The sequence below is a fragment of the Saccopteryx leptura genome, chromosome 7, assembly GCF_036850995.1.
Source record: "Saccopteryx leptura isolate mSacLep1 chromosome 7, mSacLep1_pri_phased_curated, whole genome shotgun sequence".
Lineage (NCBI taxonomy): Eukaryota > Metazoa > Chordata > Mammalia > Chiroptera > Emballonuridae > Saccopteryx > Saccopteryx leptura.
In genome coordinates this window covers 69,511,602-69,539,577 of record NC_089509.1, presented here as the reverse complement: position 1 = coordinate 69,539,577, position 27,976 = coordinate 69,511,602, and the positions used below count along the sequence as shown (strand labels likewise).

At 38.2% G+C, this 27,976-nt stretch overlaps 1 protein-coding gene across 1 annotated transcript; it reads right to left on the bottom strand.

The window, feature by feature from the left end:
- Positions 1 to 419: 419 nt before the first annotated feature.
- On the bottom strand, positions 420 to 27,634 carry DUSP19 (dual specificity phosphatase 19). The gene is made up of 4 exons (XM_066346690.1): positions 27,261 to 27,634; positions 20,797 to 20,843; positions 11,037 to 11,189; positions 420 to 4,446 (listed from the first exon to the last, which is right to left on the bottom strand). The coding sequence occupies exons 1-4, from the start codon at positions 27,484 to 27,486 to the stop codon at positions 4,207 to 4,209; spliced, it is 666 nt and encodes a 221-aa protein (XP_066202787.1). The 5' UTR covers positions 27,487 to 27,634; the 3' UTR covers positions 420 to 4,206.
- Positions 27,635 to 27,976: the final 342 nt, after the last annotated feature.

The window sequence follows — 27,976 nt, the reverse complement described above, 5'->3', positions numbered from 1 at the left end:
AATGCCACTGTATGTATTTTAAACATATAAAACTTTAAAATCTGGTTTGAATTCTTAAATAACTACAGGGTGACTAAATATGTTCATGATCCTTTGACCAAATGAATTCATTGTGCTACATTTCTGTTATTTTAAAATTCATTGTGGCTAAGTAGTATTCCATGTGTAACTATTAACGCATGCTTTGCTACAATATGGATGGACCTGGAAATCATCATGCTAAGTGAGATAAGCCAGTTAGAGAAAGACAAGTACTATATGACTTCACTCATTTGTGGACTCTAATGAACAAAATGAACTAAAAAGCAAAACACAGACAGACTCATAGATACAGAGCAGGCTGACCAGCTGTCAGGGGTTGGGGGGTTTGGGGGTTAGGGGGTTGAGGGATTGATCAAAATAAAAAAAGAAAACTCATGAACATAAGAAAAATAAAATGTATTGTGGCTTTGATTGTAAAGATAACGATCCATTAACTCACTGGGTAAGGTAAGACAATCATTTGATTTTTATTTGCTACATTCAAGAATCTTTGGAGAAATTACCTTTGAGGGGGACTTGCTATATACAATTGAACCACTTGAGTTAATAGTAATCATGTGACAAGTTCAGGACATTTCCCCTTCACCACTGACATTATCAATCAGAATGAAAGTATGTTCCCTAGGTTACACAGTACATGTTCATACTATATGAATGTGCTATATTCATACATTTCTGTCAAAGTTCAGTAGGGAAGAAGTGATGCAAAATTAAAACTGCAATAACAATTTTAAGTACTATACTCTATTTCCTCTGCAATCTTTGAGTTAATATAATGGGCTAAATTTTGTCCAAAAAAATCTAAGAAAAAAGATTTCTTCAGTTCCCCCAAAATTGAAATATTTCTTGGTTTTCAATTCAAACTATATGTCACCACAAACCTATATTAAAGATTAAAGCATAAAGTTAGCAAAACATTTTAAAAACATTAACCTCAAATAAATAGAATTTTAGCATATATTCCAGTACCCGTTTTCTGCTTATCTTTCTCATGCTGCTTGGAAAGCTCTATATTTCTTTTCAGTGTTTAAAAACAAATGATACTTTTATTTCCTCTTTCCTTTAAAAACTGGTAGGGCCCTGGCCAGCTGGCTCAGTTGGTTGGAGCCTCATCCTCAAGCTCAGAGGTTGCTGGTTGGATCCCTGATGAAGGGCACAGGCGGGAACAGATTGATGTCCCTGTCTCTGTCTGTCTCTCCCTCTTTCCCTTCCTCTCTCACTAAAATTCAATACATAAATTTTAAAAACTGGTGGGAATATTTTAAATTAGAGGTAGAAACTTGAAATACTTTCTCCTCTCCCTCAAGACAGACTTATTTTTGGTATAGATTTCTTATTTATAATATGTGAGATAAAGAATCATAATGATAAAATTCCTTTTTATAAATAACCAAGTATGACAGTGATTTATATGCATGGGAAACATAAACATAATATATATATATATATATATATATATATATAATATATATATATTGCCCATCATTGCCTTACATAGTGCTCCTAATTTAAAAGACTGAATTACATTTATTGATCTATTTAAGATACAGCAAACTGCTCTCATTTAAGCTAAAATGAAATAGATACTCAAAGCACTTCTGTAGATGATACAGAAGATAGAAGTTTGCACCATAACCAGATCACTATGGGCAACAACTAGGCATACAAAATGCAGACAATAAGTAATATACTAGTCATTATGAACAAGTTCTCTTCAAGGCTTCATGTCACAATATTTTTTGTTTGTTTGTTTGTTTGTTTTCTGAAGCTGGAAACGGGGAGGCAGTCAGACTCCCGCATGCGCCCGACCGGGATCCACCTGGCACGCCCACCAGGGGGCGATGCTATGCCCATCCGGGGTGTCGCTCTGTTGTGACCAGAGCCATTCTAGCGCCTGAGGCAGAGGCCACGGAGCCATCCTCAGTGCCCAGGCCATCTTTGCTCCAATGGAGCCTCGGCTGCGGGAGGGGAAGAGAGAGACAGAGGAAAGAGAGGGGGAAGGGTGGAGAAGCAGATGGGCACTTCTCCTGTGTGCCCTGGCCGGTAATTGAACCCGGGACTTCCGCACACCAGGCCAACGCTCTACCACTGAGCCAACCGGCCAGGGCCTCATGTCACAATATTTAATGGCTAAGAACTAAACAACACTTAGCAAAAGAAAATGTATTTAAATAAATGTTTTCATGTGAATGGAAATGGTTCACCCAGCAAACCCTTAGCAAGACTACAGAGACATTATACATCACACTGATATTTAAGAGAATCCGTCTGCCTTGGTGGCTTCAGACAACTCACTGTAGGTTGACTACATTTATATTGCTGCCCAACAGAAGCAAAGCTCATAATTCTGCTTGTGATGACATTTTGTCAAGCTATAAGCAGTCTCAAGACATAATTTGCATTTATCACTTCTATTTTTTGCTCCTGACAGTATAAGAAAACCTGCTTTCTCAAATGCACAGATGTGCTCAATGTGCACTTTTCAACTTCCATATAGGAATATACTAGCTCTATGTAATATGAATTTAAGAAGATCTGACTTTCTTTTTTTAATTTTTATTTATTTATTTTTTTGTGGCAGAGACAGAGTCAGAGGGACAGGTAGGGACAGACAGACAGGAAGGGAGAGAGATGAGAAGCATTAATTCTTCGTATGGCGTTGATTGCTTTCTCATATGTGCCTTGACCAGGGGCTACAGCAGAGCGAGTGACCCCTTACTTGAGCCAGTGACCTTGGGCTCAAGCTGGCAACCTCGGGGTCTTGAACTTGGGTCCACCACATCCCAGTCTATGTTCTATTCACTGTGCCACCACCTGGTCAGGCAAGATCTGACTTTCTTAATAAAATCTAAATGGCAACATTATTTTCTAAGTCATGAAAGGTTACTTGAAAGCTATTAAATTAATCCTAATATATTAATTTTTATTTTGAATAAGTCAAAGAATATCTTTAAGCAAATTTATAATGTAGAGTTCAACCTTGTGAGTATGGAGACTTAATTTTTTTAAAAAGAAACTACTCAAAGCCTGTGGCCAGAAATAAAATTGTAAATAATGTTAGGGTTTCTAACAATGTTTTTTTTCATTTCTTACAAAACCATAACCCTTATTCCTTAAAAATATGTCCTCTAGTAGAATACTGAACTAAAAAACAGATCATTGAACAAATTGCACCTAAATAAAGAAACTTTCAGTATAAAATATTTTTCTACAGATCCAAGATCAAAATGTATGCCAAGGGACCCCAAAACAGAATGCTAGGGACCCAATATAAAAAGCCCATAATGTAAGAGACTAGATCACCTAATTAAAGAACCATAAGCTCACAGTATATAAGAGAGAAAATCTACACAAAACCGTAAAAAATAAATGCAGGAAATATAGTTAAATTTAAAAATCAAAATGAAAAGTGGGTACATTTCCATAAAAGGACATATAAAGTTTATGACTATTGTAACCATTGTAACCACTATATAAATATTGTGTATACCTCTTTTGGAAGGTTTAAGGTATTGGTTTTTAATCTTAAATTATTTACAAAGAAATTTATCTCCCTCTAAAATGGTACGTCAAGTAGCATTTCAATATTTTTTTCTTTCATGGACACAGTTGCTGGGATAGAAAAGTACCAAAAGTCTTATTCAACTTATTTAATGTTTCTATGCTCTAACATAGATTTTAAGTTTAAACATCTTTTCCTCTACAGCAGGTGTCCCCAAACTACGGCTGGCGGGCCGCATGTGGCCCTGAGGCCATTTATCCGCCCCCACCCCCGCTGCACTTCCGGAAGGGGCTCCTCTTTCATTGGTGGTCAGTGAGAGGAGCACTGTATGTGGCGGCCCTCCAACGGTCTGAGGAACAGTGAACTGGCCCCCTGTGTAAAAAGTTTGGGGACCCGTGCTCTACAGAAATCAATTATTGGTAATACATTGTTATTTTCCCTTAGCAATTAATCACACATTTAATCACACATTATAATACCAAAGAAAACATAATTTAAAAAATTATTTATACATTAGCTCAGGACAATCAATTAACCTCCATTTTCATCCAAAAAAAGCAAAAGAAAAGGAAGTCTTTATTAGTCTACTCTCCAAAAAAGGGGAAAGATGGTTATAGAGGCCAGCTCAGGAATTAGTTGTCCATCATCTGCTAGAATGTAACTCATGAACTGCTGTCCTCTTCTAATTCCTGTATTTTGTCACACTTATTGCCTTCTTTGCCCTCTTGATATGTACGAAGCTGCTCCATGAAGCCAGCATTTGGACATATGGAAGGCCTTGCACTTTTCACCAAAGAAAAAGCACTGGTAAATGAGATTTCTTCAGACTTCATCAGGAAGCCTATTACAATTGCAGCTGCCCTGGAAACCCCTGCGTTACAATGAATAAGAACCACTCCATCCTGCAATAAAATCAAACAAACTTCATTATTCATTTAAGGAAGGTTTACTAAATTGATCGTCTATTCTTATACTATTTAAATTATAAAATGAAAGTATTCATTCTATCAATTTATTCAATTACCAAAATACAATTCATGTAAGGAAAGAATGAAAAAAGAACTATCAACCAAGTCCTCTTTCCACTGCCCAGGGTTGAAATGCTTTGATGATGTACTGTATTCCCCCATGTATAAGACGCACTTTTTTCTGAAAAATTTGGGGACTAAAAACTGGGTGCATCTCATACAGTGGTTGTAGATTTTTTTTACTTGCATTTCCCACTTTTTCGCACTTGTTTTTGTGCTCATTGTTGAAAACTGATTCGTCATCAGACACAGATGAGGACAAGCTAATGTATGGGAGTTTTGACAGTGATGAGGAATTGTATGAATTTTATGATGAATAAAACTTGAGTTCAATAACTTTATGTGATACATTTTTTTCCAAATTTCGGGAGCCCAAATTAAGATGTGTCTTATACATGGGAGCGCCTTATACATGGGGAAATACAATAGAATTCTGAAACAGTACCCTTTGTTAAACTGAAGTAAACTAGAGAAGTACACATGGCCTAATGACTTAACCACGTGTCTATAAATAAGAGAAAATTTACAGGAAATATATGTGGAAACATTCTAGGTACACATACTGCTCCCATAAGCCTAGTGTCATTAGTTTGGAAATCTATGTGTAAAATGATCAGCAAGGAAAAAATTTTCTACCCTTGGATATATTCTGGAGGAAAATAACTTAAAAAAATAGTTTAACTTATGAGGTAGTAAAATGACACAAATAGCTCACGACAACATAAAGTGGAAAAGGTAATTAGATACCAGCATGAGGTCAATAAATGAATTACGTTTCAGGTAACTTGAAAATGATACTTTACAAGTGAAAAGGGACACAGTGTAAGACCAATGCTGATGGGCGTAATATTGCATTAATAATGAATGTGATAGATCTGATGGAGCACCATTGATACAGGTTGGCTTATTTCAGGCTTTTAAAAAGTTAATGATCTAAATGAAATGTAGTGAATGGTGAGCAGACACTATAGAACTAGGCATTTTAGTTACTTCATTTCCTGATTCTTCTCTCAGTACAATACAAAAAAAAAAGGTGGAAACGGGAAGAAGAAAATAATTATCTAATAATTCTCTACCCAAAGTATATGTTAGCAAGACTATATTTATAACTCATTGTATGATTTTACTTTTGCAAGATAGTTTCTCAGATTCATAAATCTACTACGAATTCCTTTCCTTGATTGGTTTTAACAAATTTGCAACTGCACCTCATTTCAAGAAAGCCAAATGATCCACAAAAAATTAATATTTTTAAAATCTTCATATCAAAAAGACTATTTCAATTGATTTTTATATCTATATTTGAGCCATTTCTAAATATGAACTTTCTGTGCAAGGAAAACAAAACACATATTCACTATACATATACAAAACTTTTCACTAGGTACAATAGTTCATTTTTATGAGACTGAAGACATTTTAAAATCATAGGACAATAACTGATGAAAAGCATTAGTGAACTTTTAAAACTCAAAACAAATTAGATATTTCAAAGAAACTTAGAGTTATAAAGCTTAAGGAAAGAGGTTGTTTAATATTTCTGACTATACATTAGTCATCTTTATTTATGATCCATACCTATGCCTTTGACAATGAAACTAGCTTTACTTTTAGTCATATACACTGTACATCTAGTTTTAGCTAAGGTTTAATAATGTTAGTATTTCCTTCTCTTGAATTCTTTATGCAACAGCTACCTCTCTTTTGGTTCACATAGCTGTTGAATTTACCTATTTACCTTTTATTATTCCTTAAGTATCATATAGTCTTTAAAGGTATTTCCAGAAAAATAATTGGCTTTATAGCCCCTTTACAAAATTCAAAATAGTGACTCATAATTTATAAAGCATTTTTTTCTTTTGCACTTGCTGTTATCCTCTTCCTGGAAACTTTTGTTCCTCTTCTTGGTCCAGCTAACCCTGGCATCTGCTCTAAGAAGTCTGTTTTTCTCCAAGTGAGATGAGGGCAGGGAACTTCTTAGCCATCACTGTACATCTAGAACTTAAGTGTTATATTTTGGTACATAGTAGATATTCCATAAATGTTTACAAAGTAAATAAATTAATTTTGTTCTGAATTTCTGAGAAGAAAGCAATCTCTTAAAAATTCAATCACCATTTTGCTATAGGTAGTATACTGCTCACAGAAATTAGGGGATATTTTCAAAATGATTATGAAGCTATAAAATATCCCCTAACTTTTATGAACAGTGTAAAATATTTCCATTTTATCATGCTTTCTTTGTTCCTGTGTTGTTATTGTTGTTTTTGCATTTTTCTGAAGTGAGAAGCAGGGAGGCAGAGAGACAGACTTCTGCATGTGCCTGACCGGAATCCACCTGGCATGCACACCAGGGGGCAATCCTCTGCCCATCTGGGCTATTGCTCCATTGCAACAGGGGCCAATCTAGTGCCTGAGGCAGAGGCCATGGCGCCATCTTCAGCACCGAGGCCAACTTTGCTCCAATGGAGCCTTGGCTGAGGGAGGGGAAGAGAGAGATAGAGAGGAAGGAGTGGGGGAAGGGTGGAGAAGCAGATAGGCACTTCTACTGTGTGCCCTGGCCGAGAATCGAACCCAGGACTTCCACGTGCAGGGCTGATGCTCTACCGCTGAGCCAACTGGCCAGGGCCTCAGTATTGTTATTAATAGCTTGTCAACTAAATTGGAAACTCCTTGAAGACAGCAATACTTATCCCTCATATCTTCTCAGAATAAGTAATATTTTTTGACAGATTAACTGAGCCAAGTTCAGGTCTTTTGTAAATGAGTCTTTTGATCTACAGAAAAACATATCAAAATGCTAACAGTGCTTATGTTTAAATTTTGGGAGTAGAGTGATCTTAATTTTTAGTTATCTGTATTTTCCAATGTTTCTACAATGATATGGATTATTTATATCGTAAATATTTATAATAAAGGTAATATGGAATATCAAATACATATTTTCACACTAAAAAACAAAACCTTTCACACAAAAGGACGAGAGGGCAAGGAAATTTTCCAAAGAGAATTCTTGAGGCTATAGGAATTATCTTACTAGATACTTCACTTTCATGTGTATTTCTGTCCTTTTAGGCACAAACCTGACAATAACACATGAGGCGGAGATAAAAGAAGGACAGAGGAACCAACAGGGTTTTATAAGTACAGAGAGAAATGAGGAGAGACCTGGGAAAATGGAAGATACTCCTTGTCGGGCCTTAAAAGATTGATTGAAGCATACAATTCACTAGGTAATCAGGTATCAAATAATACTTGTATATACAATGACAAAGTCATAAAGAGGTCTCATATAGAAAAAAATGACAATTCAAGAATTCTACTGCTAAAAACAAATATTAAAACATTGCTTATTATTAATATAAGCAACGAAGACTTTTCAGGGTAAGGAATTATTGGCCGAGGTAAGGATCCCAGTATAAAATATAAGGCTTGAGAAATAAGAACATATTGTAGAATTCTTTTTTTTTTTTTGGGGGGGGGGTTAAAGATATTTTATTTATTCATTAGAGAGAGAGAGAGAGAGAGAGAAGGGGGGAGGAGCAGGAAGCCTCAACTCCCCATATGTGCCTTGACCAGGCAAGCCCAGGGTTTTGAACTGGCAACCTCAGCGTTTCCAGGTTGACGCTTTATCCACTGCGCCACCACAGGTCAGGCATATTGTAGAATTCTAATACAACTTGTAGCAGAAATGTTTTATGCACCTCCTCAGATTCTCTTGGGGCCATCATCTCACGGACCCCAAACTTGCTCCACCTCAGTTGTTACCTCTGTGGCTGACTGCTCCTTTTAGGCCGATTGAGTTTTGCTTGCCTAAAAAGGCCTGACCCTTTCCCAGTGTCACTCTCTGCATAGACAGCTACACCCTGAGTTCTGGATTCTCTTACTGCTTCTGCACTTGGATGGAAAGTCACACCACAGAGCATTAGGTTTGGCTTCAAGGTGGCTGCTGAAGGAGTCAAGTGCTGTACCCTGGAACTGTGGGCTTGATTATTTCCCCAGGGGTAAACTTGACTTTACGAATGGGAAACCGGAGCCAACAGAGTCAGGCAGATAAAATCTCTCTCTTCCCTCCCTCCCCAGTTCTGAATTGAGGTTTCTTTGTACTCCCTGCCCAGAGGTGTTCTGGGTGGCAGAATCGGTGTACCGGCCAAGCACCCCACTCCGTCACTGTCAGTGCATTGTGAAGTTGTGCTCGGCAGGGTAAACACATCATCTGCTGCTGCTTCTCACCTGTCCCTGAATCACTTCCCTTCCTTCTCTCTCTCACTGCCTAGGGATTGCACCTCTCAAATGAAGCATCAGCTCTTAATCCTGGTCTCAGGTTCTGTTTTTCAGCAAACCCAAGCAAAGGACCATTTTAATTAACTATCACTCCTTCCACTTTTGACTTGCTATATATATATATGCATATGAATATGCATATCTATATATATGCATATCTAATATGAATATGAATGATGTCTACACTTTACTATCTTAAAGCATATTCTGCATCTCCTTAGAGAAACAGTTAATACAGAGATATTATCATTTTTATTTTTAACACTAATTACTGTCACCCTGGAATATTCACAGGAGCCTTGTATGGGTGGCTCAGTGAATAAAGCATCATCCTGATGCACTAAGGTCATGGGTTCAATCCCCCACCAGGGTATGTATAAATACTAAAAGCAATCAATGAGTACACAACTGGATGATACAGCTAGGTGGAAAATGAGTTAATGCCTCTGTGTGTGTGTGTGTGTGTGTGTGTGTGTGTCTGTCTGTCTGTCTCAAGTCAATGGGAAAAAATGTTTTTAAATTATTTTCACAGGAAAAGAGACTGGCCAATATTAGGCTTTGAATTAGAAAACCTCTTCCTTTTCTTTCATCCAAATATCTGCTATTAAATAAAGTTGAAAAGTAAGGTTGAATAGTTTTCTATTTTCAGGATAATCTAGAGCAGGCACCTAGAATAGTGCTAGGCACATACAGCACTCAATAGATATAACTAAATGAAAAGAAAGGAGAAAAAGGAAGAAAGAGAGGGAGAAAAAGCAGAAGGGAGATCATTAGAATTCAATTAAACTGGATTCTAATGTTAACTGTCATTGTTAGGTGTTCCTGGTGAGTTAACTTTTCTCTGTAAGTGCTTCTACATTCCTATCTATTCATCTCACATAAATTTTATAAGATTATATGCTGATTAAAAATGACACCATTTCGCCTGACCAGGCGGTGGTGCAGTGGATAGAGCGTCGGACTGGGATGCGGAAGACCCAGGTTCGAGACCCTGAGGTCGCCAGATTGAGCGCGGGCTCATCTGGTTTGAGAAAAGCTCACCAGCTTGGACCCAAGGTCGCTGGCTCGAGCAAGGGGTTACTCGGTTTGCTGTAGCCCCACGGTCAAGGCACATATGAGAAAGCAATCAATGAACAACTAAGGTGTCGCAATGAAAAACTAATGATTGATGCTTCTCTTTTCTCTTCGTTCCTGTCTGTCTATCCCTCTCTCTGACTCTCTCTCTCTGAAAAAAAAAAATAACACCATTTCAAGGTACAATTATGGTGATAGACAAACTAGAAGCCCAGCCTGTCAGCGTGTTGACTTGGATCTAGTACCAAGATCTAGATATTATACTGTCAGTTGGTCTTTTTTAGTTAGGGGGGTAGTGAGAGTAGAGGAGATAGTGAGGCAGACTCCTGCATGCTTCCCAAATAGGATCCTCCCAGCAACCCCATCTGGGGCCAATGATCAAGTACTGTGCTATTTTTAGTGCCTGAGGCCAATGTGCTCCAACAGAGCTATCCTTTGCACCCAGGGCCACGCTAGAACCAATTGAGCCACTGGCTGTGGGGTGGGAAAATGGAGAGAAGGGGGAGAAGATTGGGGAGAGAAGCATATGGTCACTTCTCTTGTGTGCTCTGACTGGGAATCGAACCCGGATGTCCATACACCTGGCCAACGCCCAATCCACTGAGCCACCAGCCAAGGCTGGTCTTTTAAAGTCACAGAACCAATGGACAGCTCATCATCATTTTTATACAATCTTGGTAAAGCAATAATCACTAAGTCCTTAAAGCACCCTAAAATTCTATTGTTAAAAAACACAGATTCACAGGCCCTACCTTGGCTACAAAAATAAGTGCATATTAATCTTCATAAATACATTAATTGAATTAGAGCAACCTCTGTCCTATAGTCCACTTCATAAATTGGTCAGTGGGCAGGTAGTTAGAAACTGTCAAAGAAAATCTAAATACAGGCATAGGAAGAGGAGAAATTAATTTTAAAAATAAATAACTCATTGAGAAAATGGCAACTGGAGAACTAAATAGTTGTAGAAATTAATAAAATATCATTGGAGGGGAAATTTCATAATGGTTCTCTACATATTCATTACAAAAGAATAAAGACTGGATAATGAAACTATATTTTAAAACTTCTGCTTTTAAACAACTATGGGTCAAAATAAAACTTACCTTCATTTTTGCTTGTTCAATAAATTCAAAACATTCTGGAAAATAAGACAGGATATTGGTTTCAGGCAGATCCAGTATAGAAATGCTCTTATATGTAAAGTCACTGAGGAAAGCATTTTCAACTCCATATGCAACATTAAGAATATGAGTCACCTTAAGGAGAAAAGAAAAAGGATTTTTAAAAATTCTCCTGAATTAGGTTAATTAAAAAGAGGCTCGCCTGACCAGGCGGTGGCGCAGTAGATGGAGCATCGGACTGGGATGCAGAGGACCCGGGTTCGAGACCCCGAGGTCGCTAGCTTGAGCGCAGCTCATCTGGTTTGAGCAAAATCCCACCAGCTTGAACCCAAGGTCACTGGCTCCAGCAAGGGGTTACTCGGTCTGCTGAAGGCCCACGGTCAAGGCACATATGAGAAAGCAATCAATGAACAACTAAGGTGTTACAACGCGCAGTGAAAAACTGATGATTGATCTTCTCATCTCTCCCCGTTCCTGTCTGTCTGTCCCTGTCTATCCCTCTCTGACTCACTCTCTGTCTCTGTAAAAAAATAAATAAATAAATAAATAAATAAATAAAAAGATCACATATTTTTTTTAAAAAACAGGCTGGGATATTGAGATCTGTAACAAGAATAAACAATTTAAAGCATGACATACTTAGACAATACTTCCTCAAGAAAGCTTTATCTGACTGCCTCATCTATACATTGCTATGTATTTTATATTTCCTTAGCACCTTCTACTTGTCCTATTATCTATAGCCTTACCACTTAGAGATTGATTGTCTCCTTAACTATGTTAGAAACTCCATGAGAATAGGGACCATGTTCAGCTAACTCACTATTATAAGCCTTGTGAATGAGCAGTGACCTTGGCACAGAAAGTGCTTAAAATATCAATATTTGTTGAATAAATCAACAAATGTCCATATGAAAGACTTAAGTAAGGGAAGTGTATCAGCAGCACAAACTTCCCTTTCAATAATTATTTCCTCTTAGTAAGTCCATGATTCTCTTTCTCCATATGGCTGCATATTAGAATAACCTGGTGAGCTTTTAAAAAATATCAATGCCGCTGGGCCTCAAACCCAGAGGTCCTGATGAATTAATGTGGGTAAATGATGGCGTGGCCATGACAATGGTACACATAAGCAACCTACTACTCCTCGTATGCAGTTGAGCCCCTTTCCCAGAGCCCACCAAGCACATGGAAGGAGCCATGGAAAGCCCATTAAGAGAATCCAAAGGCTAAATAGACGAGACAAATGAGTCACTGTTGCATGCATACTTCTCACTGCATCTATTTTTTCTTAGCAGGATCTTAGTTTTTTGGGGTTTGTTTGTTCTTACATCTTAGGTTTTTGCCTGATCTTGGTATTTTCATGTATTTTACATATATTGTATAGTACCTGTCCAGCCTTCACTCTCTCGCCACTATTATCCTCACCAGTATGGCCCTGGTCATGCCCCACACCTCCCTCCAGCACAGCTGACTAGATTTGGTGGACACCTGACTTAAGCTAGGCTGATCAGAATATCTTCAGAAACTTAAAATATAGATGTAAAATACAGCTTGAATGATTCACAGGTTTGAGAGCTTTAAGACAGCCATTTTTTCTTAAATGCTAAGAGAAGCAGAAAAATTCCTGCTCCCAAAGGAGAAGAGAGTGGATGTCATCCCCAGAGTGGGGCCACGGTGCCAGTGGAAAGCAGGACTATCTAGAATGGTCTTCTATTCTCTGGCGTGGCCATGCTCTGTCCTGGGGTTCCAGAGAGCTCCCTAAATCATCAAATGCATTCTCTTTCCTTGCTTAGGTTTCTGTGGTTCACAGCCAAAAGAATATTAAGACAATTAAGGAGCAAGGCCTCATAAAGAGAGAACCATAGACTAGACCATTTACTAACCTAAACAGCCTTGTGGAAAAAAGACAGCAGAGAGGACCTCAACTGTCTACTCCAGAGACTCTCAAATAGAGTGGAGATGGGAGAAGCTGGAAAGAAGGAAGGACCTTTTTAGAAGATAAAGTCTGAAATGTCCTTCCCAGTGAAGTCCTCTCAGTGTCAAGTCACTCTCTCACTCCCAGCGTCCTACTGGCCAGGGTTGTACGACTCTGCCCTTAATTACCTAATACCTTCCAATGTTTTACAATACTGATGTGTTTGCTTTGTGGTTACAACTATATCCTATATTCCCAAAAGACCAGGAATGAGGTCTGACCACTCCTAGAATATATGTATAAAATATATATGTAACATTTGTTACATATGTATTACTACCTATACATCCTCCCTATACATCACAGGATTATGGAGAAGACCAAATGGGGAATCTTAGAAAATTCTGTTGAAAGGTAAAAGTGCATTAAAGATATTGTGGATTATTAAACTAACCAAAGCCTGGGTAGTTTAGCTCTTTGGAAATGCAATTTATATGTACAAGACTGAATAATTTTGATTGAAAAGAACAATAGTGAGGCCTGACCAGGTGGTGGCGCAGTGGATAGAGCATCAGACTGGGATGTGGATGACCCAGGTTCAGACCCCAAGGTTACCAGCTTGAGCGCAGGCTCATCTGGTTTGAGCAAAGCTCACCAGCTTGGACCCAAGGTCGCTGGCTCAAGCAAGGGATTCTGGGTCTCCTGTAGCCCCACGGTCAAGGCACATATGAGAAAGCAATCAATGAACAACTAAGGTGTCTCAATGAAAAGCTGATGATTGATGCTTCTTATCTCTCTCCATTCCTGTCTGTCTGTCCCTATCTATCCCTCTCTCTGACTCTCAGTCTCTGTAAAAAAAATAAAAATAAATAAATAAAATTAAAAAAAAGAAAAGAACGATAGTGAGTCACAGGTGGTGGTGGTGATAGGGACCCATCCTGAAGCCCTTCTAGTAATCAAGCATATGTCTAAAATGTAATTACAGAGGTACTAACAATAGACGCCTATGGGATGCCCTTTATAGTAAGGATAATAAGAATAGCCCCTTTATTGAGTACTATGCACTAGGCATACAGTTTAATCTCACTTAATCCTCATACTTAGGTATTATTATTTCCAACTTTAATAAAATGTTATTTTTAAAATTGGTTCAAAAATAAATATATTTTTAAAAATCATTAAGAATTCTTGCTTTTACCCTGTCCCTATCCACTCCATTATCTCCCACGCTGATGACAACCACCTTTGTTGGTTTCTTGTACATTCTTTTAGAATATCTTTATGGAAATATTTTATTTACTCCCTTTCTTTTTTTTTAAACAGAGACAGAGAGTCAGAGAGAGGGATAGAGAGGGACAGACAGGAATGGAGAGATGAGAAGCATCAATCATTAGTTTTTTGTTGCGCACTGCGACACCTTAGTTGTTCATTGATTGCTTTCTCATATGTGCCTTGACTGCGGGCCTTCATCAGACTGAGTGACCCCTTGCTCGAGCCAGCGACCTTGGGTCCCAAGCTGGTGAGCTTTGCTCAAACCAGATGAGCCTGCGCTCAAACTGGTGACCTCGGGGTCTCGAACCTGAGTCCTTCCGCATCCCAGTCCGACGATCTATCCACTGGTCAGGCTATTTACTCCCTTTCTTACACAAAGGCAACACCTTGGGGTTTCCCCCCCATTTAAATATGTCCTGGAGATATTTTCATATCAGCCTTTAGAGACCCTTTCTTTGCATTTCTTTTACAGCTACATAGTATTCTATGATGTGGGTGTACTACTGTTCATGTGACCAATTCCCTATTGATGGACGCACAGTTTGTTTTCAATAATATTTTGCTATTATAAACAATTCTACAATAAATACCTTGGAACATTTTATGTCACACTCAGTTTTCTATCCTCCATAGGGCTTTATCCAGCACACACCAGGCACTCAAGGAGTACCTTATTAATAAAAAGTAACTATTATTACCATATCTAAACATTAAAATAAAATCCTTATTGAAATTTCTGAAGTGATCCTCTACAAAGAATTTCTCCTCATTACAGCATTTTACTTAAACGCTAAGAAACCCCTTTGAAGAATCCTTACATTTTTTTCAGCTGCTCACTTTACCTCTGCTTCTTCCAGGAACTGAATGGGTCATGTGCACAGAGACAGAAGGATGTATGTGTATGTGTGAGTGTGAGTGTGTGAGTGTGTGTGTGTGTGTGTGTGTGTGTGTGTGTGTGTATTTTTCTGAAGTGAGAAGCAGGAAGGCAGAGAGACAGACTCCCACATGCCCCCGACCGGGATCCACCCAGCATGTCCACTAGGGGGCAATGCTCTGCCCATCTCGGGCTGTTGCTCCACTGCAACCAGAGCCATTCAAGTGCCTGAGGTGGAGGCCATGGAGCCATCCTCAGCACCCAGGCCAACTTTGCTCCATTGGAGCCTTGGCTGCAGGAGGGGAAGACAGAGAGAAAGAAGAGGGGGAAGGGTGGAGAAGCAGATGGGCGCTCCTCCAGTGTGCCTTGGCCAGGAGTTGAACCCAGGATTTTCACACGCCGGGCCAACGCTGTACCGCTGAGCCAACTGGCCAGGGCCCAGAAGGATCTTTAAACAGCTACTTCGTTAACATCACCAGGATGAAACGTAATTTGAACTAGTATATCATAAGAAGGGATAAATAATAACAATACTCCAATGGACAAATTTATCAGTTTTTTCCTATTTTTCATTTTTAACCTGAGAAATGTCTTTTTGTCAGGCAGGAATTATTATAACAAGGTGAGTCTAGTTTAAACACAAGTAAGTTTACAGCTAAACATATCAAATTAGTGAATTGGTTAGTGGTTATTTCCTTGGAGAAATTAAATTGCAAGTGTTCATCACAAAATTTTTAGCTTCAATCCAATTTTTTTCTCAGAGCTTTGGGCAACAAAGATAAGTAGGACAAGGTCTCTATCTTCGAGAAGTTTGATGATAATACAGGAGGGAAAAATACGTTTACTGAGGATAATAATACAAAGCAGAGGTATGCAGAGCTACAGGAAAACAGTGTTATGAGACTAGAGGAGAGGAGGGATTACTGAATTTGTTCCCCGTTAGCCTTCACATTTGCTATTTTCTAGGCCTGACGTCCTCTTGCTCTAAGCATGGCCACCTGTCATAAGGTCTCAGCTGCAATGCAATGCCCTCAGAGATGCCTACCTGACACAGGTTGCTGCTCCCCACTCCTCGCATTGCCTCATCTGAATTCTTCCAGAGAATATATTCTCATCTCAAAGTATCATATTTTAAGAGCAAGGATCTTACTCCCTGTTCATTTCTGTATCTCCTGAACCTAGAAAGAAACTAGCACTCATTTACCTCACATGAGAAAGGCAGGGTTTCATTCTTTTGGCTACTCCTTGCCTCTTCCAAATCACTTCTGTTCCACCCTCCCATAAAAATTCTTGCTCTTTGAGGTTCATACAAATTGTATTTTTTGGGCACCTCTCAGTTGGCTGAATCCTATCTCAAGTCCTGCCATTATACTGGGTGATGTTAATTTCCACTTGGGTTTCACAGTTTCCTGCCTTATCTCCAATGACTTTCCTCATTATTTCACTTCAGTCATACTCCTTCAAGGCCAACAGCCAAAAGCTCCAGATCTGATATAATAAATTCAAACATCCAGCTCTTTCATTCACTTACTTCCACTAGGCCGTACAAAAAACATCAACTCCTTTCCTTTCTATTTCTTTGTATCCATCAGCCCACTCTTGCCTTTATTTCCTTTTCTATTTAGCTTATAGTCTGTGGTCCCCCTCCCCTGCACTTGGTAAAAGGTCCCCTGTCTGGTAAAAGTTGACTATATACACAGACTGCTAACCATTGCTGGAGAAAAGCCACACAATATTGCTGATCAAGTTTATGAGAGCTGAACTTCCTTGACCTTCAGCAACGCTTAGCAACTGGATTTCCCGAGTAGGCTGTCTCCCTCATTCTTCACATCAGCTCTTTCAAACCTTCCCCACGCCCCTAATAAATTTCAACCTTATTATCTCTTCCTTACTCCAGGATATCAACTCTCTTACTACTTTACAGTAAAATGAGAAGTCATGCCTTGGCCGGTAGGCTCAGTGGTAGAGCGTCAGCCCAACGTGTGGAAGTCCCGGGTTTGATTCCTGGTCAGGGCACACAGGAGAAGCGACCATCTGCTTCTCCACACACACCCCCTCACCTTTCTTTCTTTTTCTCTCTCTCTTCCCCTCCCATGTCCATGGTTTAATTATGCAATAGTTTGAGTGCATGGGTCCTGGATGCTGAGTATGGCTCCCTGAAGCCTCTGCCTCAGGTGCTGAAAATAGCTCAGTTGCAAGCACGGCCACAGAAGGGAGTTACCAGGTGGATCCTGCTTGGGGCACATGCAGGAGTCTGCCTCTCTATCTTCTTTCCTCTCATTTGAAAAAAGAATTAAAGAAAAAAAGAGAGAGAGAAGCCATCACATAGGAACCCTTACATTTACCATCAAATTTAATAACCTTGCCTCAGTGGTGGGATTTAAATAATTTAATAACCAGTTCTCTGCCCTAATGACCATTTTAAGTATAAAAAAATTATATATGAAAAGGTAGTTTATTATTGCATGCATTTAATACTTAAGAACAATAAAGAACATAAAAATAGATTATAAGAGTTTTAAAATATTAATGAAAAGTATTAAATAATACCTGACAAAAAACAATAAAACTGTTAAGATATTTCCATATTGCTTCTTGATTGGTGTCCTTACTTGCAATGTTTTTCACCTATGGATGGAGTGAACATTACTACAGGTGCTTAGAATACACTGTTGCACAGGTGAACTTTAAAAAAGCATAAGGAATGTCAACTTGTGATTTCCACATTGGGCAGCTGCCCAGACGCCCACTTTAGAGAGAACCCTGATTACAAGTGCCATTTTAACAACCGGTTTGCCAAACTCAACAAGAAACCAGGTATCAGTTCTGCCGAACCGGTGCAAACCAGCTGAATCCCACCACTGCCTTGCCTACACCTGCACCCACCTTTTTCTTCTGCTTTCTTACTGCAATGGATGATGCGCTCCCATATTCTTTATAAGGCTCTGTCTGGCACCTGTGTTGGGGGTCAAACTGCCTACTTCTTTCTTGGCACATCCCACTAGCCACAATTCTTGCTCTATTTTTAATTCTTTTCTCTACCAACAGTTTTAAAGCATGCTCAAAACTCTCCCGTCTCCCTCCTTTGGCTGTCCCCATTCTCCTTTCCTTCTTTTTCTCCTGCCATCATTTCTTCCATTTCTCAATCATCTGAAATGTACCTTCAGTGTCCAATTCAAGCGAAACTGTCTCCACCAAAATCACTAATAACTTCTTTGTTGCAAAATTCAAGGGATGTAATTTAGTGCTAACCCTACATAAACTTCTGGCAGCATCTGACTGCTGACTCTCCTCCCTAAAACACTGCCATCTTTGGCTCCTATGACATCACACTTTTTAAACTTTCTTACGACCTGTTAACTCCACCTTTCTGGCTACAAATTCTTTTTCCTTTGACCATTCCTTATGGTTTGGTATTACCCAGGGTTCTGTCATAGGCCTTCTACTGCATTCACTTTATACCTTTCCCCAGGTGATTTTAGCTATTCCAATGATTCCAATCACTGCTTATATGCTGAAGGTTCCTAAATCAATATTTTTACCTTTCACCTAAACTTCAGACCCCATATATTAACACCGTCTACTACTTAACCTATTATCCATAGCATCTTCAATTAAAAATGTTCAAAACTAAGCTCATTGTTTTTCCTCCAAAACCTCCTCCTCTCTCATGGAATGGCAACCACCCTATTCAGCTACCCAAAGAAAGCTGGATTTCAGCTTTGATTCCTCCTCTCTCAACCTTGCCCTTCGCCCACCCTCACCTGTTGGTAATTAAACATTAAATTTTGAGGATTCCACCCAGTGGTGGGATTCAGCCAGTTTGCACCAGTTCATCAAAACCGATACCTAATTTATTGTTGAGTTCAGTGAACCAGTTGTTAAAATAGCACTTGTATTCAGTGTCTCTCCAGGGTGGGCGCCCGGGCAGCCGCCCAATGTGGAAATCACAAATTTACATCCTAAAGGAATGGGATCCTACCCCTACAGTGAAAAGATGGTTAAGGATAAACACACACAGCCAATGATGTTTGGATAAAAGCGAAGAAAATTGCAAGTTAGGATGCCAATCAAGAAGCAATATGGAAATAACTTAAATAACAGTTTTATTTTTGCCAAGTATTATTTTTTTTCATTACTATTTTAAAACTCTTATAACATAATTGAGGTTTGTATACCTCTTTTACTGTTCTTATTTAAGTACTAAATGCATGAAATAAAAAACTACCTTTTGGTATATCGTTTTTTTATACTTAAAAATGGTCATTAGGGCAGAGAACCAGTTATTAAATTATTTGAATTCCACCGATTCCACCCTCTGTAAAAAAAAAAAACAAAAAAAAACACACCTCAAATCCATCCACTTCTATCCTGACTGATTTCTAATCTAAACCACCATCGTCCTTTCAGGTTAACCTTTTAGATTACAGTACAGCAATAGCCTTACAACTAGTCTCCAATCTCTCTAGCACAAAGAACCCTCTGACCTATTTTCCACATGGCCTCTAATGAACAGTCTTTCTAAAATGAAAATTTGATCCCTGGGTAAAGCCTTTCAGTGGCTTTCCACTGTCTTTTGGACCAAGTCCAAACAATCTACTCTGGTTTTCATGGGCTTTTGTGATCTGGCTCATGCTTACCTCTGACCTTGTCTCTTGGTCCCTTCTTTCTCACGTTCTCTATTTCAGGATTACTGCACTTCTTTTCTATTCCTGAAAGCACCAAACCTTTTTCTTGCCCATGGGTCCTCACACAAACCATTTCTTCAATTTGCTCCCTCTTCATTTCCTTCCAGAGCAGAATTTCAATATCACTTCCACCAGAAAGAATTCCCTCCTTCCTAGACCCAACCAGACCTGACCCAACCCAAAACAAATATAAGTTAAAGGCATCATCTTCTCTGCACCTCAGTGGCAACCCACAGTTCCCCGCCAAAGCACACAGTGCACTGTACCATAGCTACTTAATTCGTCTTTCGCCTTTTCTTGCCCCTCAATTCATAAGCATCGTGTTTACAGGAACCTCTTGCATTCCTCAAACCAAAGCAATTCCAGGACCCTGAAACAGTGCTTTAAAAAATAGTAGATGACTATAAAAACTTTTTTAAATGTTTATTGATTTTAGAGAGAGAGGAAGGAAGAGAGAGAGAGAGAGACAGAAACATCAATCCGTTCCTGTATGTGCCCGGACCACAGATCGAACTGGCAACCTCTGTGCTTCGGCACAATGTTCCAACCAACTGAGCTATCTGGCCAGGGCTATAAGAACATTTTTGAGTAAATATTGGAGTGAGTAATAAATCCCATCAGTGGCATGGGGGAGGGTGGGAGGAAATGGTACTGGGAAAGAAGTGGTAGATGAGCTGGGACACGGGGCCTCAGACAAGGAGAGGGAAACCTATCCCACACAGAGGAACCACATAAGCAGAGGCAAGAAGACGTGTCTCCAAAGTCAGTTCATGAGGATACATGATGAAGACTAAGATAACATAAAACTGGAAAGATGGATTACAAACGCACATATTTGAATTAGGTGCAACAATTTTTGCAACTTTATTAAAAGGTTAGCCAAAAATGTCACCAATTAAACTCTGACATGGACCGGTACAGTTTTTTCTAAATAAATGTAACATTTAAATATTTTTTATACATGGTGCCAGACCTGAAACTCTCTTTTACCTTGTGCTTTTTCAGTGTATCCAGATCATGAGCAGCATCTTGTGACCCTATAAAAAATAAATCATATCACCTTGAATATAAAAATAATCATTCTGACTTTTTATTCAATTTTCTCAACAATTCTGTCACTCATTTATTTAAAAGAAATAAAACTTGGAAGAACCTCATTCTAATGATAATATGGCAGTATTATAAAAATATTCACCTTGTATGCACTCTTGAACTGTTATATCCCACTTCTAGGAATTTGTACTAAAAGTCTGGATATTACAACAATCAACTATCAGGATGTTCATCATGGTATTGTTTGTAATACCACAAAAATAAAACAACCCAACAATAGATTTTTAATCTTATTGGGGGGAAAAAGGCCCATAATAAGGGTTATGTTAAAAATAAAAGATGGTCCAATTGTGTAGTGAGATATATACAAATTTTAGAAGTGATAAGTGTAGAAGAATGTTTAGGGCATGGAAATATATTCCTAATATATAGATGATAAAAGCAGGTTACAAAATACCTTCATATATTTTTGTAATAGCAAAAAATGTATATGCTTAAAATGGACAGGAAGTATATAGAACAAAATGTTATCAGTGGAATTATGGGTGATTTTTTTCTTCTTTATACTCATTTGTATTTTTTTACAATAAATGACTATTTGTTTTGAAACTTAAAAACAAATATTTCAAAAAGACTTAGTACCTGCTGGTTTGGGAATACCTAATACATTAAAGCAAACATTGTTAGTCTATAGCAGTGTTTTTCAACTGCTGGTTCATGGACCTGTCCGCCAGAAGTTTTGTGCTCGTCCATGAAAGAGCTAACCACCCTGATGTTGTATGAAGATTACAGACCTAATGAAATTAGTCTAATTCGCTTATTATGCTCTGGGCAATTTCTGCCTTGGCGATCCTTGAAACAATTCTCCTATCTTCACCAGTTCCCAAGTGTAAAATGGTTGAAACTCTGTGTCTATAGAATCCAATCCACATCTGTGCACCACTAGGGCTGTACCCTTTTACAGTTTCTTTTATAGTTTCTTCCTGTCAGAGTTGGTTTTCCACATTTCTCCCACTTAGAAACTGAGTCGTTAAGCCTGCCCTGTGGTGGCACAGGGCACAGAGCCTCGACCTGGATCACTGAGGTTGCCAGTTTGAATCCCTCGGTTTGCCCGGTCAAGGCACATACAACAAACAAGCAATGAACAACTAAAGTGAAGGAGCTATGAGTTGGTACTTCCTGTCCCCCAACCCCATAAAATCAATAAAAATCTTTAAAAAAAAAAAAAAAGGGAAAGAAAGAAAATTGCTCTAGTTGATAAGCAAGTTTTTACAACTGAATAATTAAAGTGAATTAAACAATTGAAAAAATAAGATATTTATTATTCAAGCATTTTACTTTCCAGAATTAGGTTCTACTTCCATACACAATGTTTCTCTTACCTCACCAGTTTGGACTATTTAGGAAATATGCCAGCTTCTATGACATGATTTTAGGTAGCTGAAAGGCCAGTAAGTGTGACAGTTTGTCAATATTCTCTTGGTAATACAAAACTCACAGGCTCCTCACTGAACTTACATTCAACTTTATTCTGCTTAAAAGTTAGCCTATCAAAATATTAACATCTGTTAAAGCTGAATGGTGAATACAAAATTGTCTATTATACAATAGTCTAGAATTTTCTATGCATTTAAAATACTCCATAATTTTTAAAAATTTCCCAGTTTTCTACCAGAAGTCATTATCTTCTCTGGGGGAAGGTGGGCGCAAGGGAATGGGATAAAAAAATTAACTGAAATGGTGATTTAACATGCATTCATCTTTTAAATAATAATTCCATCCTTAAAAAAATGCATGAGTGAAATCCTTTCCTTTTTTTTTTTTACCCTAAACTGTCATTGTTATATTTACCAAAGCTGGGCACTTTGATCATTTTCATTAAACACACACACACGCCAAAAGGAATAGGAGTATTATATTTCAGAGGTGGCTGCCATATTTTGAAAGTAAATTTTAGATTATGAGTATGTGGATATAAATGTAGCATTCCCTTTTTTAAAACTCTTTTTTCTTCTTAGGTGAGAGGCGGGAAGATAGTGAGGCAGACTCCAGCAAGTGCCCAACCGGAATCCACTCAGCAATCCCCATCTTGGGCTGACAATGCTCAAGAACCGAGCCATTTTTAGTGCCTGAGGCTGATGTGCTTTAACAAAACTATCCTCAGCACCGGGGGCCACCCTCGAACCAATCGAACCAATGGAGCCACTGGCTGCAGGAAGTGAAGAGGGAGAGAAAGGGGAAAGGGAGGGAGGGAGGGAGGGAAGAAGCAGATGGTCCTTCTCCTGTGTGCCCTGACCGGGAATCCAACCCAGGACGTCCATACACTGGGCCAACACTCTATACACTGAGCCATTGGCCAGGGCCCAAATTAGCATTCTTGAGACCAAAAATTGCAACTTGTATGCTTTGTCTTTTCAAATAATAAGAACATAACATGAATGTTAATAGTGCCGCGGAACAATTTTAGTCAACACAAGAGGACTTCAGGTAATCGGCTTGTGTATCATCTTATGTATTAGTATTCAGTTCAAGTTTATTCTAAATTCTAGATATACACATCAGTTTTTTTCCAATTTTAAGTTGCTGCTTTGTGTTGCAGTCTTATATTAAACTTTTATTGTTAAAACACTTATTAAAAGAAATAAACACTAAATCATATATTATGACATCTTATTAAAACCTTTGTTTTGAAAAAGTAGTATCCTATCCTTTCATAAACTATCTTAATCAAGATTTAAAAACCAATACCAATTTTAAGAATTTGATGATTTTAATGGTGGCTACATGAATCTATACTTGTATTAGTATTCATAGAACTAAATACCAAGTCAATTTAACTAGATGACAATATTTTTAAATAAAAAAGTTAATGAGTAGAAATAGCACTAAACAAAGAGTTCTAATAATGATAATTTATAGTTATATTGTACATTGACACAAATTACTGATAGTCATTATTTGGCCAAGTATTATTATGAAACTATTACAGATGAGATAACTGATTCAGGAACAATATGGGGATAAACAAAAATAGGTTTACAGTTGTAATACAAATAATAAACAATATAAGAATACAAATAAATAATAAATAATAATACAAGAATAAGCTATTTCACATACTCACAACTGTAAACTTACTTTTGCCCACCCCTGTATATATTACATGCTATTATTTGAACTGAAACTTCCAACAAGTTCAATATTTTGCAGTCATAATATATGTATCATAAAAACAGGCTACACAAAATCTCCAGAATCCTGTTTCTATTTTTAAGAGATCTTTTTTTATTTATTTTATTTTTATTTTTTACAGAGACAGAGAGAGAGTCAGCGAGAGGTATAGACAGGGACAGAAAGACAGGAATGGAGAGATGAGAAGCAGTCAATCATCATTTTCTCATTGCGCATTGCGACACCTTAGTTGTTCATTGATTGCTCTCTCATATGTGCCTCGACCGTGAGCCTTCAGCAGACTGAGTAATCCCTTGCTGGAGCCAGCGACCTTGGGTCCAAGCTGGTGAGCTTTTTGCTCAAACCAGATGAGCCCGCGCTCAAGCTGGGGACCTCGAGGTCTCGAACCTGGGTCCTCGGCATCCCAGTCCAACTCTCTATCCATTGCGCCACTGCCTGGTCAGGCTAAGAGATCTTTTTTTTTAAATAAAAATAGCAAATATTGTATAAACTCTGATGTAGCACATCTTAATTTACAAAGCACTTTTCACCATCCCAAACAAACCAAAAAGACATTACATTACATTACATTACATTACATTACATTACATTACATTACATTACATTACATATAAGAAAAACAAATGATACTTCAAGAAAAATTGGGGGTTTTTTGAGAAAAATATTAGGAGTGAACATTCAAAAATGGGTAGAAATAGAACTATAAATAATAAAGTAACAATTTTTGTGAAAGAATTTTACAAAATAAAGAGCTATACAAATTTGATATGTTACCTGTCCTCTAGAATATTGGGCTTCCTAGAATCTTAGGCATCCTCTATAATTTTATAAAGGATCCAGAGCTTTTCACCTAGAATTTAAGAGATGATCTCAAAATGTCATCCACTGGGACTTCCTGACAGCATGGATATAACAAATAATAAGGGAACCTTTTAACTATGCAAGACAAATGGAATTTTCTACCTTTATAAATTAAGTTGGATTGAAGAAAAGTCCTAGTGATTTTTGTTGTAAAATATAATTTGTGACGCCTAAGACAAAAAATGCTCTCCGAGATCTTTTACCGACCTGTTAGATAGCTCAAGGGCCTATGTAAGATTTTTGAAAGGCAGAAGAAGCTTGTTTAAATTTATGAATACTGAAAAAGACTATATTTTTAAAAGACAAAACATATTTTAAAATTATATTTTAAAAGGACAGGTTATATTTTGTAGAAATATAAATTATTTATTACATTTAGTTCTCCATTTTCTTTATCCCTTACCAAAAACCAAAGTTAACTGGCAGGTCATGCTGGGTTGGAGTTGTGTTGCTTTGCAGAGGTAAGGAAGCTCTTGGAAGCAACCCAGAAACAATCTCCATCTCCAGAAAGAAACCTTGTCTGGTCAGAAACAGCCCCTGCATCATTCATGTGGAAGAACTTTAGTATATGTGCTGCCGAAGCAAGCTCATGTGGAAGAACTTTAGATGTCACCATCCAAGGGTCCCTCAGGAATTAGGCATTTGCAGCTAGGCAAAAAAAAAAAAAAAAAAAAAAAAAGCCCATCTAGCTCTCAAAAGAAAGGAGGTTGTGCCTGATAAAATATTCCATTTCCTGGTCCAGAGAGGGGACCAAATAAGGACTAGTTTCACAATCCCCTCCCAGAACTCTCCTTGGATCCTGGGAAAGGTTCCAATGCCAATCTGAGAATATTACCTTGATCAGCTCACTTTTGATAGTCTAGATTAAAAAAAAGTAAAGTTTAAAATTCTACAATAATTTTAAACGGTTATTACTACTATGAAAGCCAAACAACTGAAAAATATCCTGGATATATTTCCTTTTCTAGAAACAGTGTGCAAGTCCTGGATGAACCTTCCAAACTAGCTAGATAACTCACTTAATTTTTCAATGGACTGCAGAAATTCTTTGGATATATTTATTTGGTGAGTTTAAAGATAGCTGATGTAACAATTCATATAATACACAATACAAGAACAACTCGTGTATACTGCAGTTGATTTGTTTCAAAAAAATTTACATACACACACACACACACACACACACACACACACACACACACACCCTTTTACAACAATTTCCGAACAACCCTATGAGACAAGCTGATACTGTTACTTCAGCTTTACAGATGGCTTTTAGGAGGACCCCACAGGATAAATGACTTGCACTAGCTCATCTAGTAAGTTAGAGGCACAAGAGGGCTGAAAACTTGGACTCCCAGAGGCAGTCTATATATCCACAGAGAGCAGGAGTCAACCCGAGTTGAGCCTGATGTCCAGTGTTATTTACCAGGTGTGTTAACTTTGTGCAAGTTACTTAACCAATCTTAAATCCAGTTGCCAATTGTTACTTGGCAGAATTTTTAGGAGTGAGATGCTGTGTGTACTTCACACAGTACCTTGCTATTTCTGACTCCCAGTCCAGTGTTTTTACTCAAGAATGGTTTGGCTGCATCAACATGGACAAATTATTAATCTTTCCAAGTCTTAATTTATTAATAAATTTAAAAATAATTCAAACCAACCTGAAAACATTGTTGACTTTTTTTTTAAAGAATACTGTACCATATTTTTGCCAAGCTAACAAGTTTTTACTTTTATTGTTGTTCTTTATTATTTGTGAACTAATCTTTGGATAGAAAATCAGTATTTTCCATAACACAAAAAGTCTTAAGACCTTCAGACTCATAGGTATAAAATAAAAGTCCACCTTTTCCTTAACACTCTATAAACAGCCACCATGGACAGATGTGGTCCAACGAAGCATGACTTCCATGTGGGTTTAACAGTAGAGAAAGCAAACAAGCATTTGACTATTTCAAGTACTAACTTTTCTATAACTTTAAGCTGAAACTTGAAGTTTTGTGTAATAAAAGCATTCCTTTTTAAGTTCAAAAAGCTATATCCTTTTATAATAAAAGGAAACACTACATTAATGTGTTATCTTACAGAGAAGTTAGAAAACCAGGAAGAAAGCTTTTCTAAAATTCAAACACCAGGTGTTATGTGCTATTAGAATCTAGGCTTCCTATGGAAATGTTGTGGGGGCATATACATCTCTAGCTAGCTAATGAGAAGTCCCATGTCCAAAAAAAGGAAACATTTTAACTTTTCAACAGGGTAGCCGACAGCACAAAAGGTTACATATTAAGGGAAATAATGATTAAGTAATATGATCGAAGGACTCAATGACAAATCGATATACTCACCCAGGAGCAACCATGGCTTTATAACGCCAACTTGCAGGTCCAAGCTAAGATCCTGCACATAACCACAACCACCCCCACCGCTCGGCTCTACTTCTTCCACAACATGAATTCTGGCATCTTTCCATGTTTCTATAATTTTCTTTCCCGTTAGCGTTGTCACCCTGGTGCATTGCTTCCTGAGATTATTCCGGGAGAATGCTTTAATTTCCTGGTTAAGGGAGTGCATTACATGAGCAGTGACTAGGAACAGACTCAAGCAAATCCAGCCAGCACAGAAACGGGCAGAACCGCTTGTCCCTTAACGCTCAGGTAACAAATGCAACCTCAGCCATGGACGGCCCTCCAGCTGACGGACAATAGCAGCAACACCCGGGAGACGGAGACTTCCGGCTGCCTTTCCCCACCGCCTCGATGTAAGGCCGAGTGTGACTGGCCAATGCGAAACGGGCGCCGATTGGATGCCCTCTCTGCTGTCGATCAAAGGAAAACCTGTTCTTCCTGTAGCTGCAAGGAATATACTGGACCGTTTTCTAACTGAAGCTGTTTAAATCTAACATTATTATTCATGGAGAATGGTAAAAATATAAGGCTTAATTGGAGAGAGAGATGGTATTTCTGAGTTCTTTAAAAGCAGTGATTTTCGCCCTGGCGTGGTAGGTCGGTCGGTTGGAGCACTGTCCCTAAGCGCAAAGGTTGCCGGCTGGACACCCGTTTGA